This window comes from Bombus flavifrons, chromosome 2 (genome assembly GCF_040668555.2).
Source record: "Bombus flavifrons isolate JBK064 chromosome 2, iyBomFlav1_principal, whole genome shotgun sequence".
In the NCBI taxonomy this organism is placed as follows: Eukaryota; Metazoa; Arthropoda; class Insecta; order Hymenoptera; family Apidae; genus Bombus; species Bombus flavifrons.
Genome location: NC_138443.1, coordinates 1,555,507 through 1,575,192, shown reverse-complemented (window position 1 = coordinate 1,575,192; position 19,686 = coordinate 1,555,507). Strand labels below are relative to the sequence as shown.

At 33.6% G+C, this 19,686-nt stretch overlaps 1 protein-coding gene across 1 annotated transcript; it reads right to left on the bottom strand.

Moving 5' to 3' along the window:
• Positions 1–9,045: 9,045 nt before the first annotated feature.
• Positions 9,046–19,149, bottom strand: VGlut (Vesicular glutamate transporter). Its single transcript, XM_069132003.1, has 9 exons — positions 18,770–19,149; positions 15,581–15,713; positions 14,962–15,185; positions 14,299–14,618; positions 13,975–14,149; positions 13,434–13,732; positions 12,743–13,123; positions 12,275–12,481; positions 9,046–11,548 (listed from the first exon to the last, which is right to left on the bottom strand). Exons 2-9 carry the CDS (start codon positions 15,652–15,654, stop codon positions 11,297–11,299), a joined length of 1,932 nt encoding a protein of 643 aa, XP_068988104.1. The 5' UTR covers positions 15,655–15,713; positions 18,770–19,149; the 3' UTR covers positions 9,046–11,296.
• Positions 19,150–19,686: the final 537 nt, after the last annotated feature.

Genomic DNA, 19,686 nt, shown 5'->3' with positions numbered 1-19,686 from the left:
CCACCACGGGGTTATTAAGATTATCGTTTCATGTCATCTGTATTATTTATGAAACCGCTATAAGAGAGTGCGAATTAGTGATTACCTCTGAGAGATTTAACGTCAATGGACACAGAAGAGAGAACGTTTCACAGGGAAAATCGCGATTATAGTTAAATACCAGGGCATGCCATGATCGCGAATAATGGCCTTCAACTCTTCAGCCGTGACAAGAATACACGCGACAAATCGATGTCTACGTATCTTCCAACTTTAAGATATTCAAACTGATATCAGGTGCCGACGTTCTAACGCATTATCAACGAACAATTTGTCGCGTTATCAATTCGAACTTCGCATAAAATCCTGTTCGACGCATAGTGACAACGTTTCAGAAGTTTTGAGAAGAGTTTTGTAAAAAATGTTAATTGATCGTTACAACGTACCAATCTACTTCTATAATGCATATTACTACGGATATTGCTTTATTTGAATAATTCTATTTCAAACATTGCCAAATAGGTAACAATGGAAAGTTCACGATTAACGATAGATCGTGATAACAAAATTTTAATGGAACCCATAAGCATTTCAAATGTCTCACATACTCTGTCTACTTACAATTGTAAAATTGTAAATAATAATAGTTCAAGAAATTCGAGCTCGTGAAACTTCTTCTACCAACTTCTTTCAACCGCTCAGCTTTAACGATGTAATCTACAAAGAAGGATCAAGCAAGTATGCGAAATTTCGCAGTGAAATTCACTGATTTTAATGTCACGTCTTAAATCAGTCTTATCGTCACTGTTTAAGAGACCTGAATCGATGATACATAATACCTCTCGTTGATAATGCGTTAATCGGAGATACACTGGAGCACGGGAACGTGAATCGTGTGATCGAGCATGTGAATAGATCGTTAACACTAAGATCTCGTGTACTTTGATGCACAGCACGGAAGAGCAGATTCTTTTGACTCACGCGTAACACTACTTCTCGAATGCCCTTAACAAATATGTTATTGTCGGTTAAACCATAAGTCCGATCAATTTTAATATTGTCAGTTCGATATACTAGGATCGATCGAAATTTATATAATAATAATAATGTATAATGTATATATACGTATATATAAGTATATATATGTACACACGCACGCGCATATACAGGGGAAACTAGGGACGCACACACGCACCCACACCAGTTACGGGTCCGCGAGAATTAGAGATGTTTGAACTAACATTCAAATGGATAGTTGAACCATTGCTGAAATTTTTCAATAATGACTCGCTAAATATTTTATAGTTCTTAACAAACAAACTGGTCAATCATACTTTGTTGCATAAAATATTTCGTTACTTAAAAGATTAGTTTGTTTTCAAAAAAGTATTTCCAGTTAACTCAAACGAGTTGAAAAAGTTACTTTCGACTTTTCATTTAAAAATATTATTTTTCATGTTTAAGACGATAATGATTATTAGACTGGGGATGTTTATGCAAATTCACATCTTTATGAATATAATTTAAAAAAATGGAACCTAGGCGGAGATCGGCTTTATCCGCTAAATATTATAACGAATTTCGTACCTTGAAGATTTTATATATCTTTGCATATTATGTACATTTTGTGCATTTCACTATCTTTAAATTTCCCATAAATACATAAAAATCCGCAGTCTAATGATAATTTAAAATTATTAACGTAATAATAGACAGAATTTATATAATTAACAATTTGATAATATAATTACTTCTAAATAGACTTCAAAACACTAACTAAATTTATAATGAATTTTTCACCAAGTACATTAAATTTTAATTCACAACATTTATAAACGCGAAGATATTCTTCGTAATAATTTTACTTTCAAGGTTCAGTTTAACAGTATCGATGATTATGACAGAAATGTATGTGGATTCGAAATGAATACAAAGAATATTCTAACAATAGGTAGAACAGGCTCATTTCTTCCAAGCATTATTTTGACTAGAGTACACAAACAATTGCTTTCATTCGCCATCATTTGAATAATGCGATACATACGCTTCTATTCTATATAATTTATAGAGCGATAAATTATTTCACGTAACATAAAACAATTTTCTCGGCAGATCACATACACACAGAAAGGATTTAATTTAGACATTTTACAGACATAAAACATAATAACGAGGAATTATTAGTAAACCTACATTCATACGTAAAGCCACAAGAAGCTTAGTACGATTGAAACTTAAGTATTTCTTCGTGAAACGCTCGTGCTCGCTGGAAACAATAATCTTCTTGGTAATACATGTAACAATTATAATACACAATTCTGACATTCTAAATAATATAATAATTCTGACTATATTAATATAAACTATATTTAACAAAAATTTAAGAAAGGAGGCTTTAATTTAACAAACTTTATCTTTCACCCGTTTTAAGTCTAAAACATTTTCATATCTTAAAACATTAGAAACTTTTAACGCTAATATTCTCAACATACAGCGTGAATTAATAAATATTAATAATATAGCAATATTTTCAGAGCCTCTCTTTTACTCGAATAAGTCAAAAGCACGAGGATATCACGTCAAAATCTCGCACAGTATCGACATACATATTTTTAAAGCATACCTACTTTATTGCCCTTACAATATATGCTTTATTATATTTGCGAGCTTCGTCCATTTATTGTCGACATTTAATAAGTGAAATTTCTCTTTCTCGCAAAACAAGATCGATAGAACGATGTAGCTCGACACTATCTGAATTATGTACCTAAAAAATGTACATATAACGACACGTATTATATGTGTACAGAACATGTAACACGTTACACATGGTATATACATGTAATGTATATTTGTATATGTATGTATATATATATTTATTTAATTTATATATTTTTTTGTTATATTTATATAATTTCATATGGTTCTTTCAATACTATACGTTACAATTTAATTTACTTTTCGTTAAGACCACAAGGTAATACTTTCATGTTTATGAATAGGTAATGTACATTTCAAGCATTTTCTAAACTTCACGCCATATACAATTGCGCCCGGAAACAATAGCGTAGCAAACTCGTCGGACACCCATAATCAATCTCTTACACACGTTTTTTTAAACCGTTTTCAGAGAAAATAGTTATCTATCGAAGCAATAGATTAAAAATTACATCTGCAATACCTCGACATTGAATAATTTTTGCATGAATATTCTTATGACATTTGAGGACAGACATGTAATTTTTGACAGCAATTTATAATTTATTTTTATAATTCCTCTATCTTCGTGAGTGACAAAGTAAACGTTAAATGCTTCTAATGAACAGGATGATATATGTTACTACGTGATACCAGCGGTTTCATGATATATTCGTAACATATTTTTGTCATTTCACTCTCGTGAAAATTATAATTTGCAACTTGTAATCAATTCTCTATTGATAACATATAAAACAATTGTAAATTTTCCTGGATTAATCAGCGATTCCAATACTCTTTTCCAGTGCAGCTTTCGAGATCAAAAGCTTTATTTCGAAAAGAAAAATATTATTAACATCCACGATATTATTTATACAGTTTCCCTTCTCCGTATTTTATCGGTGAAAAGACAACCAAATAACGATTTACACGTCATCAACATTGCTACAAATCAATCTAATGTAAAGGGTTAAGAAAACATTTGCGTATTTGTTAAAATTGTTGAAAAATATAACGATATAAGTAACGTGAATAATAAAACAGTCAGTTATACTAACTTGTAACATACTGATGACGAAAAGCATTTACTAATGTATTAAAAATCACTTGAAGAAGCTATAAACATAGTGCAAAAGTTAACAATTACATCTATGTTGATGAAAAGATCCTTCATTGCGAAATCATTTAATACATTCGCTGTTATTAAGATATAGCTACACGCGTCTTACATTTTTCTTTCATCAGAAAGATCTGTATTTTAAATAATAATGACTGTGCAGCTTACTGTTTTATGTCTCTTCATAAATCATCCTATCAAACAGCAGAAACTCAAAAATGCATTAGCGTTATTCAGCAGCATTGTTCAAAGTCTATATAAGAATGTTATAAAAACTTATGTATATTGAACTTAACAGCGTTATATCTATCACTGATAACAAATATCCTTGCATAATGTATCGTAGTAGCTATATAACTCTGACAATGCATCATTCGTCTGTCTGATATTTATGAATATTCGCTGATTGAAAACCTTTAGCATATTTGTCTGTCAATCGTAATATAATCGCTTTCACGGATAAGTGAAACGTTCGATTTTCTCTTATTCGTCGTTTAATATCGCATAGACGGTACTCTCGATTACACATATATGTAAAGCTAATTGTTATTTAAAACGATACAGGGTGCACCGAGAAAAGCGTGCGCGATATTTAAAGGTTTTACCATCATAGTATTTCATAAATAGTGCAGCAATTCTATCCGATGGGATTCGACTTTTAACAATGTAATTTGATCCAGAGACGATTGGTTCCCTTCACATTCGATGCATTAGTACGCTACGATCGGCCCACCCCGTATTTTTCTTTTCTCTTTATTGTCGTAAAATTATTATCGGAGCTATATATTCATATAAATATATCAGTATTATTGTTCGAACAGCATTAGAACTTATCCTACGTATCGTCGTAGTGATTATAGTTAATGTATATTTCGAGTTCAACCCCACCTTTTGATTCTGACAATGGAATAACATGGATAAAAGTTAGGCCTGTTACTACTTCGATACAATAGCGTATACAATATCTGATGCAGTACTGAATTATGCGAGCCACGATTTTTTCAAATAAAACGATGATTATATGTATATGACTAGGCCATTGCTGGCAGAGCAGAGTCACAATGATTATATACGTTTATATAATATATAATTATCCGAACAAAATTTTTGTTCGTATCTTTCTTTCAGCTCAGTTTGGATATCTTTTAATAATTATTTCCTTTAATTGTTTCTTTATTTTTGTGATTACATTGTTTCCGGAATCTTCACATTTCCGTAATTCATAGTATCGATAAACTACGTATATTAAATTTCATCGTTCCAATTTTTCTATATTTTAACAGTCTCGTTATTTCAGTTGTGACTATCTTGGTCTTTCATATCCTCTATTACTTCTGTTTTCCGCGTAATCTCCATCGCACATGTATTATCACAATAGCGTAGTCCATTCGCTATTCGACACTTCAACATTTCAATAGCCCGCTATTTCAACATTCTCCGGTTTTTATATAAAGTTCCATGTCATTTTATAAAATAAATTACATCATTTCTCAATATGTATATATGTGCTGTCGTTTTATTTACAATCTCTGTTCCAAGTGCTCTTAATAGTTAAATATTGGTTCAAAAAATAGTCATTTGGCCGTTTTGATTTCTTAGAGAAGAGATAACTTTGACTCCACCCTACCATATATCTATGCATATAAGCAGATATTATTCATAAACCAAACTAACAAGCTTGTTTGCTGCGAAAATGTTAAGCGAAAAGCGATACTTTCATCCTTTTCCAAGCTAACCGGACGCGCGACTTTCTTCTGTTAACGTAACAACGAATCGTTCCGCTCGGCGCAACGTTCGAGCGACAAACATATTGGCGAATCACGAACATCGCGTGCAACAGCAATTCGTTGGAACGCGTGTTGTTTCAATTTCCGGCTTTTCACCGAATGGAAAAACCGCGGACCGAAGACGATACCGCGGAAACGTCAACTGAAAAATACGTTTCCCATTATTATCTGCATCATTTTTGCAATTATACTTATTATTCCCGAGCAAGTAAATCGTGACTCTGTTATTATCTGTCGTTACTGTCGGTAACATTACGTCCAGCAGAAACTATTACAGCAGCGCATCGGTTCTAACATAACGTACATACGAAATCGCTTGAGGAAGCTTCAATGACGGCGCTAAAGAGCCTCCCCGTACAAGAAATTTTCCTAAGTTAGCGTTTCGAAAGATGTTCATCTACCATTGGGTAAATCAATCGAAAGCGTGTATATCTGTATGGTAAAACGCGAATCGATGAAAGAAGTTTATGCAACGATCGTTAACCCTTCGTTTTGCGTAAGCCGTAACGTTAAAATCTGTAAGTAATTGATGATTTAATAAAATATATCAGTAAGTATTGTTGATGTAATTTTGTTTAGAGGACAGGAAATATTGCTAAATTCATTCTATTTTCGTGGTATTTTTTTGAACGATTGTAATTAAATACGATTTACTAAATTATTTGGAAAATTATAGACAAATATACCTTCATTGCTGTATAATATAATTATTGTCGATGTAATTTTATTTAGCAGACAGGAAATTTTATTACGAATTTACTAAATTTATTTTATCGTAATGTAATTCTTTTAACGATTCTAATAGAATATAGCTGAATAAATTATTTCGTAAATTATAGGCGAATACTTCCATTGTTATATAATATAATTATTGTCAATATAATTTTATTTAACAGGCAAAAAATGTTACTAAATTTATTTTATTATAGTATAATTGCTTTAAAGATTCTAATAAAATATGGATTAATAAATCATTTAAAAAATTATTGGTAAATACCTTCATTGTTATTTAATATAATTATTGGTCTTTACTTTTAAAATTTTGTAGAAAAATCATTTTTATTGTCTTAGCATATCTTTACCATTTCTTTTAATTATTGTCTTACATAAAGATAAACGAAGAGTTAACCGGAATCCTTAAAAAACGTTTATATAACAAATTGCATAGAAACACTATTAAGTTTGTTGCGTTTTCATAACAAGTGCATGAGATTACAAGATATTATTGTCGACACCGCGAAACGTCTAAAAAATAAATTTTTCCACAGCTCGCCTTTAGATCTCTAGCGATTTTCAAAACACATTTTTCTTTCAACATCTGCGATTCGTTTCAGCAAGCATTTCGTCTATTGCGATTACGCTCGATTATATCGATCGCCATACACGTTGACCCCAACGATATGTACATACATACATATATATGCGTATATATAATAATACAATAATATAATTTTATATGTATTATGTATAACGTATGATATACTGTGTAATAATATATTCATTAAGTTTAACAATTAATGTTATGTTATATTATTTACACATCCTTTATAAATATCGAAATTTATATTAATTATAGAGTCATTGCTTTTCTATTAAAATCTCTTCGCGTGCTTGTTTCCAAAGATTTGGCAAATTATAACTGTAAATGTATGGACACACTAAGAAGTAAGTAATTATTAAAAGTGTGAAAAAGTAAATGAGAATTTCCAAGTCAACTTGATTCGTCTAAAGCTTATAGTAAAAACTATCGTTATGACTACTCCACTTTTTGTAATTAAATATCTGTATCAAGATGTTGATGCAATCTGACAAAGAAAGAAATTTGCGATTACCATACAAAAACTTTGATACGAAAGGATTAGTATGATTAGCTTACAATTAGTATCATATGCTGCAACATGGGCTCCATACGTACGTGTATATGCGTATGTGTATAATATTAATTACACCACGACATGACCGAGAAAATGTATATCTAACCTTAATCATCATTTAGCGCGTTGAATTATATATATATATATATATATATATATATATATATATATATATATATATATATATCGGCTACATATATATGTATATACTCGTAAATATCCGTATATATCTCATATTATGTATCTATAATTTCTTTTAGAAATAGATATCGCGCAAATTGACTAATCTCGTGGATCCTCGGGCAACGAAAAGAAGGGCTGTTCGAATAATATAAGTATGTATATAGTAGTACTTTCATGTAATTTTGTGATTCGACGTTTGACGTGTATAGCGAATCGATCGATCGTTCTTGATACATGTGTTTTTTGTAAAATTCCGAAAAATTTATTTCTCGCAAAACTTTATCACTGCACGATGAAAGAAAATATTAATTTACATTGATATATGATATTAAAATCAAGCAATTCAAGATTATATGCCACGAGCTTTCGCTAACAGATATGTGGATATCATAGCATATTATTATAATTTCAGTCAGTTACGACACAATTTGATTTCGATATACAGACTGTTTCCTTCGTAAACTTTTATTTTATTTACACGTGTGATATCGATCCTGAATACTTTTTCCTACTTTCGACAGGGCAATAACTATTTCTTAATTTTTTGCCTGCTGAATTAAAATTTGACAAACGATCGATCGATATCCGTACATGTATCACGTATTATTTCTCAACGTACGAATATGTATACGTATACATCTATATCGTTACGACTCGACCATGAAATAATGCAATAAATTGGATGTTATCTCATCCTTAACGTGTATATATTCTGTTCTCTGATATCGGCGATGAAAAATCACCAACAACGTTCGAATATAGTAACGAAATATATATATATATATACTCTTTTGTACGTATATGTGTGTATGTGTGTGAATGCCCATGTGTACCGTGTAAATGCCCATGTGTGAATACTATGTATGTATAACAATTATGAAGTATAAACACCTAGGACAAATGTATAATAACGCGACTTGTTCCTAATTCTCGAACTGACGTTCGAACTTTCATGGATATACTTTCATCAAATACGTACAGTAGAACTCGATGTATCCGAACCGTGGCACCGTTGTTCTGAATAACTCCAGGATCTCGATACCGTCTATACACCACTTTTCAAGAAACATTACGACGTATCGTGAGAAGCTTCGAATAACATATCGATATTGACATATTCACGAATTTCTAAATTGTGATAGCTAAATTGCTTAGCTTCTTCAAACACGATATTATCACGCACTGTAAAATCATCTAAACATTGATGGGATATTTGATGGTTACCTTCGTTGAAAGCTACGATATCCTTCATATCTATTATCGTAATCGTATCGGAATTCTATTGATCCAGCTTTAGTTGTATATGGACTTTTATGTTAATTGTTCGTTGTTAGAAATAGACTCTCCTCTGTTTCTTTGTTTCATATTAAGCGTTCAGTGATTCAGCATTTCTGTTTAATAAGTGGACTGCGGATTTTTATACAGATTTATACTTTTATGGACACGACTAACGAAACAGAAGGTAAGTAGAAGTTTTGTTTCTAAAAAATTATAACGAGTATTCTACTTTGAATATTTCGTATTTTTATATTTTTATATTTCTATATACTATATCCTGTCAATTTTTGCATCCTTAAGTTTTACGTAGACACATAAAAATCCGTGGCCTATTTAAAAATGTGCTGTTCTACGCTCAGAAAAATCACCGTATAAACGCTAATTACATATTTCAACTCGAACATACTACTACGTTTCATATATGACGTGTTTCACATTAATAGAGTTTGAAATAGAGTTTTTATTATTAGAATTATAGTATCTTGTAGTATCGCGATAAATTATTAATATGATTTGAATTTCAATTAAGAGGAACGGTAAAAAAAAATGAAGGAAGATACGTGTTTGAAGAGGCTATCAATTCTATGGAAGATCCTCTTGTCGGTGCACAAGATGAGAATTCACTCGAAGAGATCAGGTCCCAACAAATAGAGCCCTACGGTACTTTAATGCCTTAACATACTAATACTTTCATCTTATCACTTTCTTATGAATACTTTCATACGTTTCAGATACGTTTCCGTTAGGATCCGTGTTTTTGTGTATTACATTTAAACTCGAAAGGCTTAAGTAACGTAATCTCGTCTATGATACGTCTTGTACCCGAATAAACGTATTAATGCCTTTCTCGTGTTCCAACGCTTATACGAAGCAGCGTTCTCGAGTAATGCATTAATTAACAGAACCCGCCAGCCCACTGTTAAAATATTGACGTTTCGATAATTAATTCGTTCTAGTTACCGTACGTTCGCTTATCATCGAGGACCGGGTTGTACTATTTCAAAAATACGCGCCATAACTGTGGCGTGCATACCATTCTTCGTTTTTCACTCTCGACAATCAGCATACTTTCAATATTGGTTTTTTTTTTTATTGCTATGTTTCTAAACTTTTCCATCGTTGAATTATCTGCTACTAGTGCCAAACTGAAGAGTAACATAGAAAATACCTAAAAGTTTCAGCGATCGTGCTGAACTGATTTTTCCACCGTCACTTCGCCAAACCTTCTTAATATTATTGTCTTTGATTATCAAATTATTGTCTACGAAGGTTTGGCAGTTGCTTATTGTCTGCATATAGGTATGCTCATATAAATTTTTTAGTTCCATAGTAAGATTCTAAATAAGTAGCAATAATTGAAATGTTTTCTTAAAAGATTATTACGACCTTCGAGTTGCTTTTCAATTAGGCCACTCATGTCCACTTCTTCGTTTGCGATTACATTAAAGGTTACCAAATGGACGATTTACATAACCAGCAGGCCAATGTCAGATTTATAAAATAGTCAGCTTGGTTTCACTTCGAAATGCGCAAGTTATACTGATAAATAATTAATGTAGAAAGTTTCTTTCTTGATTTCTTATAATTCTGTTTTCGATTGAATGTTTTCCAAACAGATCTTGCGATATTTCGATATCCACTTTCTAAGTCGTTTTCGACACTTCTTGTTACTCTTTTATGGATATCTCAAGCCTCTTTTTACGTTCAAACGTTTTGTTTGGTCGATTCGTGTGCATCAACTTACAGCACCATACCCTGCACTCTTAGGTATTGCAAAAAGAGAACATTTCCTTGTACTTGTTCAATTGAGAATACAAAGCCAGCAATTCTGTATCGATTGATGTTTCAACATCATAAGTTCTTAAGAAATTATATTATGCTCTTTCAGTAAGCCTCTAGTACTTCAATTTCTTAATAGTTGCTTACTTTGTATCTTTCCATAAGTATCTTAAACCTCCTGCTTTTATTCGTTAAATAAAAAAAAGATAAGTCACCCGTAATTGCATTTAATGTGTTTTAAAAATTCTGCTTATATATATATATACTCTTTTTACAGCAAAAGAATTAAATGTGTGTGTGCTCAATTTTTAGAAAAAAATGAGTAACCAGCTTTTGTTGAAATAATGTAAATACTTCCCATCTAATCCTAGAAGAAAGTAATTCTCTTGTTAAAAGAAGAAATCTCCGAAAAATATTCAAAGAGAAATTACTATGGAAAATGTTTTATCAAAATTCACATCGTCGCAATAATAGGCAACAGTAAGCAAATGGACTCATTGAAGTACTAGACGCAGTTATGAAACAAACATAATCGATTAAATGATCAGTCAGCTTAAACAGATATCCTTACGTCCGTCCAATTTGTTCGGGAATCGATGAATTTAATTCCACTGTTGATTCTGCTGTGTTACGTCGTATGCGTAATCGGTCGTCGCTGGTGGTTGTACCAAAGATGCGTTTACATCGCTGGCAAAGGGATTTGTAGAATGGAAGGGATTGTTGCTATTGGTTTCCGTTGATCCGTAGCTTATCACCGGCGGTTTTTCTTGTTGAGCGTATATGTTATCCGCAGCTGGTGGTTGATCGTAATTATTCCAATCGTCGGCTGCACCGTCACCCATGGATGGTTGTCTCTGTGAAATGAAAAAATATTACTTCATATACATACTGAAATAATGTTATAAAGAAAGAGGATTAGAAATTTACTCCGTGGATATGAAATTATTTTATATGGAATCTATATACGAGAAAATAAAATAAAAGTGTATATATGAAATTGTAGTAGAAAAATGGACAATTTTTAATATACATAACATGAAACAATTGATACATGATACATGGAGAGAAGAACATTTGACTATTTAAGCTTTCAAATATATGTATATTCACATGATATTTATCCAACTCCTTGGCCTACATGCTATCTGCCGATCGCGCGAGCCATAGTAAGCAAGAAGTTCATGAAGTGCCATTCGTCTGTTCAGCCGTGTGCCCGAATTGGCGCAAAATGGGTACTTCTTATGACATGTATATTTAGGATGTAATTTACAAAAGGAATTGTGAAATAATAAACAACGTTTGAGGACAAATAGTATTTTTAAGGCGTCTAGGGCGTAATCATGATCAATTGATCAGTTAACAAAAACAATTTATCATTTCAAAGTAGATAATGAATCACTAGCAATTTGTAAATTACCACGCGTCAGACTGGTGAGTTCCGTTTTTGGCGCAAATTCTTTACCACGAGTCAGACTCGTGGGTTCCGTTTATGGCACAAATTCTTTATCACGAGTCTGACTCGTGGTTATAGGCCAAGGGGCTAATACTAAAATGGATAAATACACTAAAATAATACGTACTATGAATTCGGATTGCATAGTCTTCGGTGGTGGAGGAAGAGGTGGTTTCGCTTGTCCAAATTCATCCATAGCGAAAGTCTTTTGTTCGTCCAAATTAGGATCAGCCCAAGGTTGTAACTCTCCGGAACAAAAAAATCCATAAAATATTACACCGAATATGTGCACGCACGCTGCTATGATAAACACGTTTCTCCAACTTTGAGTGTCCTGTAAAGCGTACGAAAATAACAATGATATTAATTCTTTTATAAATAATCATATCTATGAAATTTCTTTTATTTTAGAGAAAATAAGAAACTGGAAGAAGAAATAAGATGTTAGAAAAAGCAAGGACAATAAAGAAATAACACATAAATGATCAACAATTATTTCGTAAATATTTTTATATGCTGATATTAAAAATAAAACAATTCGTTTGATACGATACAAGGATTGATAAGGGACATTTAGAATTTGCACAATCAATACCTTCTTCTCTGTGATGTTGTCTACAAAGAAGGGTACTAACAGACCCGCTATCGTTCCAATTCCATTCGACATTCCCATCAAGATACTGGCATATCTGGGAGCGATGTCCAAATGGTTTACGTTGAAACCAGAAATGGCAAAACCACTGCACGCGACACCACACGCTAGCGCGAAGATTGCCGCTGTCCCATTTCTTTTCATGGTTGCGTGAGATACCACCAAGAAGAATAAAGCCTCCATACCAAAACCGCCACAGTTAAACAGCTTCCTGACGTTTGTTGTTGACAATATTCCACGTTTGCGAATGTAATCAGCCAACAGACCTCCGCAAGGCACGATCATCGTCATCAACAGATGTGGGAGCGAGCCAATTACACCAGTCTGTAACAAATGAAATTCATTTAGTGCAAATTCATAGCGAATATGATTCATTTATTTTCGTTCTTGATATATTTACATGTGACGAGTTTCTACGTTCCATGCAAATAGATAACTATTCGACTCTCTTACTGTCAGTTTATTTAATAATGTAAAAATTCATTTACTATAATTTATAAGGAATAACATTTATTTATTCTTGTTCTTGATATTCACACGTGACGGATCTCTAAATTCTATAGCAAATAAACGTGCGAGAGTCGGCTAAGCTTCAACATCTTAAAATTTAACAGTTTGAAAGAGGGAAACTCACTTCAACTAGAGGCATGTCGAAAGCCTCGTGCATAAAACGAGCTTGAAAGAGCACTAGAAGATAGAAGTTCCAGGATCTGCAGAAATTAGCTACGATAATCGCGTGAACTGGCATGGACGTCAGAAATTTTCGCCATGGTGTCGTCGCGAATGTTGGCATCGCCATAGGTAACTGCGATTGTCCTTGGCCAAGTGAATCTTCGATGTAACGCAACTCGCGTGCCGAAATACAAGGGTGTTTCGAAGGCTTCTCGAATGCCAGCCACAACCAGAAACAGTACCAAATCAATCCGCAAATACCTGTATATTCAGATTATCAATTATAGGAATCACGCGTCTATTACTGTTCCTTCGTATTTCATATTTTTATTACAATTTTTCAAATACAGCTTTAAATTCAGCTTTTTTTACACCATAAAGGATCTATTCTCACGTAACATTCTTTGATTGATTATACACATGGAATATACTGACAGAGTTTGACTGATAAAGGCATAAATACTTCAACATCTTTCTACTCAAAAAATATAATCCTAACGTACCATAGAAATAAAAGGACGCTGCCCAGCCAAAGGTCGAAGTTAAAAGGCCCGAGAGTGGCATTCCTATTACCATAGCAGCGTAAGAACCGCAAAATGCCAATGTCGCTAAACGCGATCTTTCCAACGGTGGTGCCCAATATTTCCAGATACCGTGACACGCTGGATACGTAACACCCTGACCAGAGAAAGGATTACTCGTCGTGAAAATCGCTCAAAGAAATAATTCAATTATGATCTTAATACTTTCACGATCGAAAGCCACTGACAGTGTTAGACGCGATCCAATTATATCTTATTATTATTTCGATGAGAGTAATATCTTACCTCCACCAATCCTTTTATGACCTGTACTATCATATCGACGATTGGATGGATGCTCAGTGCGCCAGGTACCAACAGATTTAAAAACGAAGATATGGCAATTGCAGCCCCAAATATCTTGTTCGCAGGGTACAGAGAGGCGAGGAATCCTCCTGGTACTTGAGTCACAAGGTAACCCCAGAAGAAGGACGAGTCCAGGGCGCTCTCTGTGCCAATTGTCCAGTTGAACCTGAGAGTGTGGTTGGCGTTATCTTCGGTGGCATTCTTCATGGCCATCTTCGCCATTCCCATGTTACACCTCATGCCGAATGAGATTATAAATCCTGAAGGGAATATCGATCAGTTTTATACAGTAAATGTTAGACAGTTAAATGTTGTCAGACAATACAGTAAATGTTAACCCTTTAACAGTGAAAGAAAGAATTGGATAAATCATCAAATAATATATGTATTACTATAAGTTAATTGATACATATTTCCTATAAGGTATTGAAAATATATAGTTTATATTTATTATCAGAAATCTTACAGGAAACTTTGAAAATAAGAAGATAATTATTTTCTAAATCATTTATTCTATACTCTATGTCACTTTAGCGCACCATTAAAGGATTAAGAGATACGATAGAATAAAATGGAAAAATACGAGCATGTTTAAAGATTCACCTATACAGGCCAAAGTGGCAATGGTGTATCTTTTCGATAGGCAGGGACATTCTGGTTTGCAATAAGTATCAATATGGCGCAATGGGGGTCGTTCAGGTTCCGGGAGTGATTCGAACGAAGCTTGTCTACTGTATCCTTCTCTCTCATCCTCGAACCCCTTATTGTCTTTGCTACCCTCGCGGGGCATCTCGAATTCCTCGTAGCCGGCATTACTTCTTCTTAATCTAAAGTCACAAGTGACAGGTTTTACGTACAGCTTTTTATCGCCTATAACAAGTATAAATTTTTCATTTCGCATACTAATTAACATTTCAATTTATAAACGAGAAGAGCTAAGGTCCAGAATGTAAAAATCTATTTCCAATGCTTCAATGTGTTTTATATGCAGCTTTGGCAACCTACGTTTCTTGAGATTACTAAAACATTGAAAACTCGTTCGCAAGATTATTCTAAAAAAAAGGGCAGATTACATAACAGGGAGCAATTAGAAATTCGCGTAGAACATGTGCGTTTAATTACGCGCATGGTCAGATATATATATAGATGTACGCTGGCTAAATATAGCCTTTAAACGATTTTTCGTCTCTTACACGTCGTATACGAGCATGCGTGACATTACCCAGCAAGTTTCCGCGATGCTTTGGACTTGATGGAGTCGAAGGCCACGAGGCCCGCCGCCGCAAATCCGGACATTTTCCAATTATTGGGGTTGCTCTCAGGCTGCAAATGGTCGCGTTGGCAATTGGCAGCCCCTGAAGCACATCAACCATCATAAATCACCAACGTAAATTCCATCATTATCAAAGACATCACTGAATGAACGTTCTTCTAACAAATGATTTTTTTTGCATGTAATAAAATTGTTTAAATTATATATGTAATTAAATGCAAATGAATAATAAAAATTAATATTTTATTATTCTCTGTAGGTATATTGATAAACGATAGGACCTTTATTATATTATTCGCCAAGTTCAATAATTTTTGTGATATTTGATCGTAGGATTAGAAGGGAAAAATCTTTTCAACGTAATAAAACATTTTGAAAGAAATAATAAAATACAAATAGTTGATAAGATTCGTTAATTGTTTACTTGTTTATTTTATACGAATAGAAACGTTAAAAGAATAATAATACAATTTAGGTTGGATGTATGAAGAACAAATATGGAAGATAAGTTAAAAGTAACAATGGAAATAGATATTAAAAATATATTGTAGTATTTTTGCAACAGATATAAAAATTCCATTTAATTCTCTAATTAATGAATACTATTTCTAAACATATAATTAAACATTACTAAAGAATAATAGGATAATAATAGAATAGAATTGTCCGTGATTTTATATTTCGTCATTTGTTACGTGTCATAACGTTCATTCGTCAATTTCCTATTTATTGGATATATAATAAAATAAATCACAACTATTTAAGAAGAACATATTCTCTTTAATTTTTAAATTGACCAAATTGCACGAATGCCGATACAATCTCCTATTTTGTACGAACAACTAATCGGTGTTCAAACAATTTCAGCGGTCGAACGCTTAAATCTTTAAAACCATCCTTCGCATTTTCTCTTCCAAGTACGAGCTACGTCTGTGTGGAAACGTTCGTTCTCAATATCGAAACGCAAGGGGAGCTCTGTAGTAGGGGTGTTTGTTTGGAGTGGCAGTCTCTCCAACCCTAATCCCCGAACTCTCCGGGGAACATCTTCAGAGGGTAGAAAAATGCGAGAAGAAACGCGCTCTTCCTAACTCCTATTTTTCCTTATAGTTCTTCGTCCAAATATCGTGCGATATATGGAGAGTTCTGATAAAATAAAGCTACAACAACGGAAATCTCGTTAAATCATAACAACGCAATAAAATGAACAAACACAGAAAGAAACTAATACATCCAAATAACAAACAATGGAGAAAATTAGAGAGTTTAGATAAAAATGATTCTGTATCTAATATAAATCTTTTTTATTTCATAATGACAGTATGGCTACAAAAAAGTGAAACAAATTAACAATCTATCAGTTATTATTATACGAACAAGTAAGGGGACATTTTACTATTTTTTAAATATCACAAACTGTACCATAAACCAAAAGTTCGATAGAAAATGGAATTAGAAGATTTGTAAAATATAAGAATTCAGAAATAGAGACCAATAATTGTCTTAGTCAAGTTAAAAAATCTCTCATTACTATAAAATCTTTCAAAAATAAAATGAATTATTCTCAACATCTAAATTATTAACATCAAGTTACTCGAGACATGGAAGAATATAATTAGTAACTGAAAATAGTACAAATAGATTTCGATATCCTTACATCGAGATTATCACGCAATGTTGCTTGGAAATGATTCTCCTTTGTGGAATTTTATAGAGAACGGATCGATCGAGACACGACTGCTATCAGAGAGACGACTTCCACCTTCATAGATGGGCACAGGAAAAAATTGTTGGCACACTATCGAGTCGATCACAAAGAAACGTATCGAGGGACAATGGATGTCGGATATTAAAACGGCACGTGACAGACAAAAGGCAGAAAATGGACAGCACGTGTGTTAACGAGCTGGGGTGGAACGATGAAGATGGAAACGGCCGATTTCACTTAATGGACTCGTTGCATATTCTTATGTGGTTTTTCCACGAATTCTTAACAGAAAGTGGCAAAATACTTTTTGAGAAACGTTTCTTGTTGTAGGAGCCAGTCGTACGGAACTGGTTCCAATATCGATTATTCGTTAATTAACTATTCGTTTATGAAAATAATCCAGATTATTCTAAATTTACGTGTCTTTAGTATTAAAAAAATTAGAATAGTTGTAACTACAGTTAGCATTTGTCTACCTAAGTTGAAGAGATGTCGTTACTAAAATAACGAAGTAAAATAAACGGAATATACAAAACGAAAGATATAGTATTGAATATTCCAAAAGATGAAAGAAATTTCTATATAAATTTCGCCTTTTATCTACATTTTCGACAAAATTTCAGCCAATAATTAAAACCAATTTTTGATAAAGATAAAATTTGAATTCTTAATGATAGATTGTTAACTGTGCAGAACGTTTATTAGAAACTTCTCGTAAAAATAATAAAAACTTTATTACATCGAGCCTTTGCAAAATGAAAAAGTAGCTTCACTAGGATTTAGAAGATCCACAGGAAAAGGAGGAAGAATGTTGAATGAAATGAAGCCAGAGCTCGATGCACATCCCCGGAAGATCAATACGAAAAAGTCTGTGATATTTTTTCGGATCCCTGACATTTCCACGATCCGTCCTTGCACAAATCTCCCGGCTGTATCCGTACAGAGTCACGATTCATTCCGAATCGTCCCTTGTACACTTTCACTCGCACGAGCAAATTCCACCGTAGGAAATCACTTGGAAACACATGTATGAATCATAGATTTTTAATCCAATGCCAATGAAATCCACCGTAAGCCAAAAAAATCAAAAACGTTGTTATCACTTTGTCGGGTGACACAGAGAAGCTTGAAAGCTCTATCAGACAGATTTCTAGTCTTACCAATTTCCTGACAGAAACACCTCACTTTTCGCACCGAGATACATCACAACGTCGCTTTCTCGACTGAATTTCATCTTTCTCCACCATTTCACGAAACTATCGTCATGGAGAGGAGACCACCGAATCTTCGAGTCGCCCCATCGCAATGATACGAATGCGAAAACTGATCGACCATTACTCGCGTCACACGATTGTTTAGAGAAAAAGCAAGGATTACACAAAGAAAAATGTAAATTTTTCATAGAAAGAAATAACGAATAAACCACCACTCACCAATAATTAAGTCCAGATATGGTTACGAGCGGAGTGGGTAGCGGTAGCGCGCGGGGTACGCGACGGAGAACGTCGTCGACGTCGCCTGACGGCGTCCACGGCAGCGCCGGGGTACCGCAAAGTCAGCTTCTGGTCATGGCGTCCGCGCAACCCGGCGTCGCGACGCCATTGGACGACGCGCGGCAACGCATCGATATCACTGGCCAATCGAGTTCGCAAGCAAACCCCTTTAGATCGACCCCAGGCGGGGCTTTGTACCTCGACCAGCAGTTTTGCAATAACAAAACGTTACGCAGCAACAGAAATCGTAACGGTATTAACGTTAATGTGCCGCGTATCTTCGTTGACAAGCCGAGATCCCCCGGGCTTACTTATGCAACAGCTTGTAATTCGCCACCCTGACGCGTAGGTACGATAAATACGCGAGGGTGGCATTAAGGGGTGACCCGAGAATGTTGCAAAAATAAATTGCTATAACTTATCACCGTATGGTTAATATAGAAGCGTTGACATCGAAAGAAGCGATTTTGGCAAGAATTGATGCTTAATTTTGTTTATTGATGAGATTTTAAGTTTAATTCGAACTCTTCGAACTCGCAATAAATAACAGTTTCTTCGGAATAAATTCGATATTTATTGCAATGTTGATCGATTCTGGCAAAAGATTAGCTAGCATCAAACCCTACAATTCTTCTCGTTGCAGTTACAAAATGGACTTGGAATTGAATAATAATTAGTCTATAGTCGCATGTATATAAATTCTTATAGAAACGTTCATTTACAGTAATGTCATTATAGTTCCATTTAGTTATATAAATAGTGTGTAGTATGGTATAGTATATAAAGAGTACGATTTATAATAATATGATTTTTCTGAACGCTAACTTTGAAACGATGAAACTAGTCACTGCAGAAGT

Excerpts from the sequence above, each read along its gene's own strand:
- VGlut (XM_069132003.1), bottom strand. The coding sequence starts at position 15,654 with ATGTCCGGATTTGCGGCGGCGGGCCTCGTGGCCTTCGACTCCATCAAG. Across the intron at positions 13,124-13,433 it reads TCGACATGCCTCTAGTTGAA|ACTGGTGTAATTGGCTCGCT; the intron begins GTGAGTTTCCCT and ends CATTTGTTACAG. Across the intron at positions 11,549-12,274 it reads CTATGCAATCCGAATTCATA|AGACAACCATCCATGGGTGA; the intron begins GTACGTATTATT and ends TTCATTTCACAG.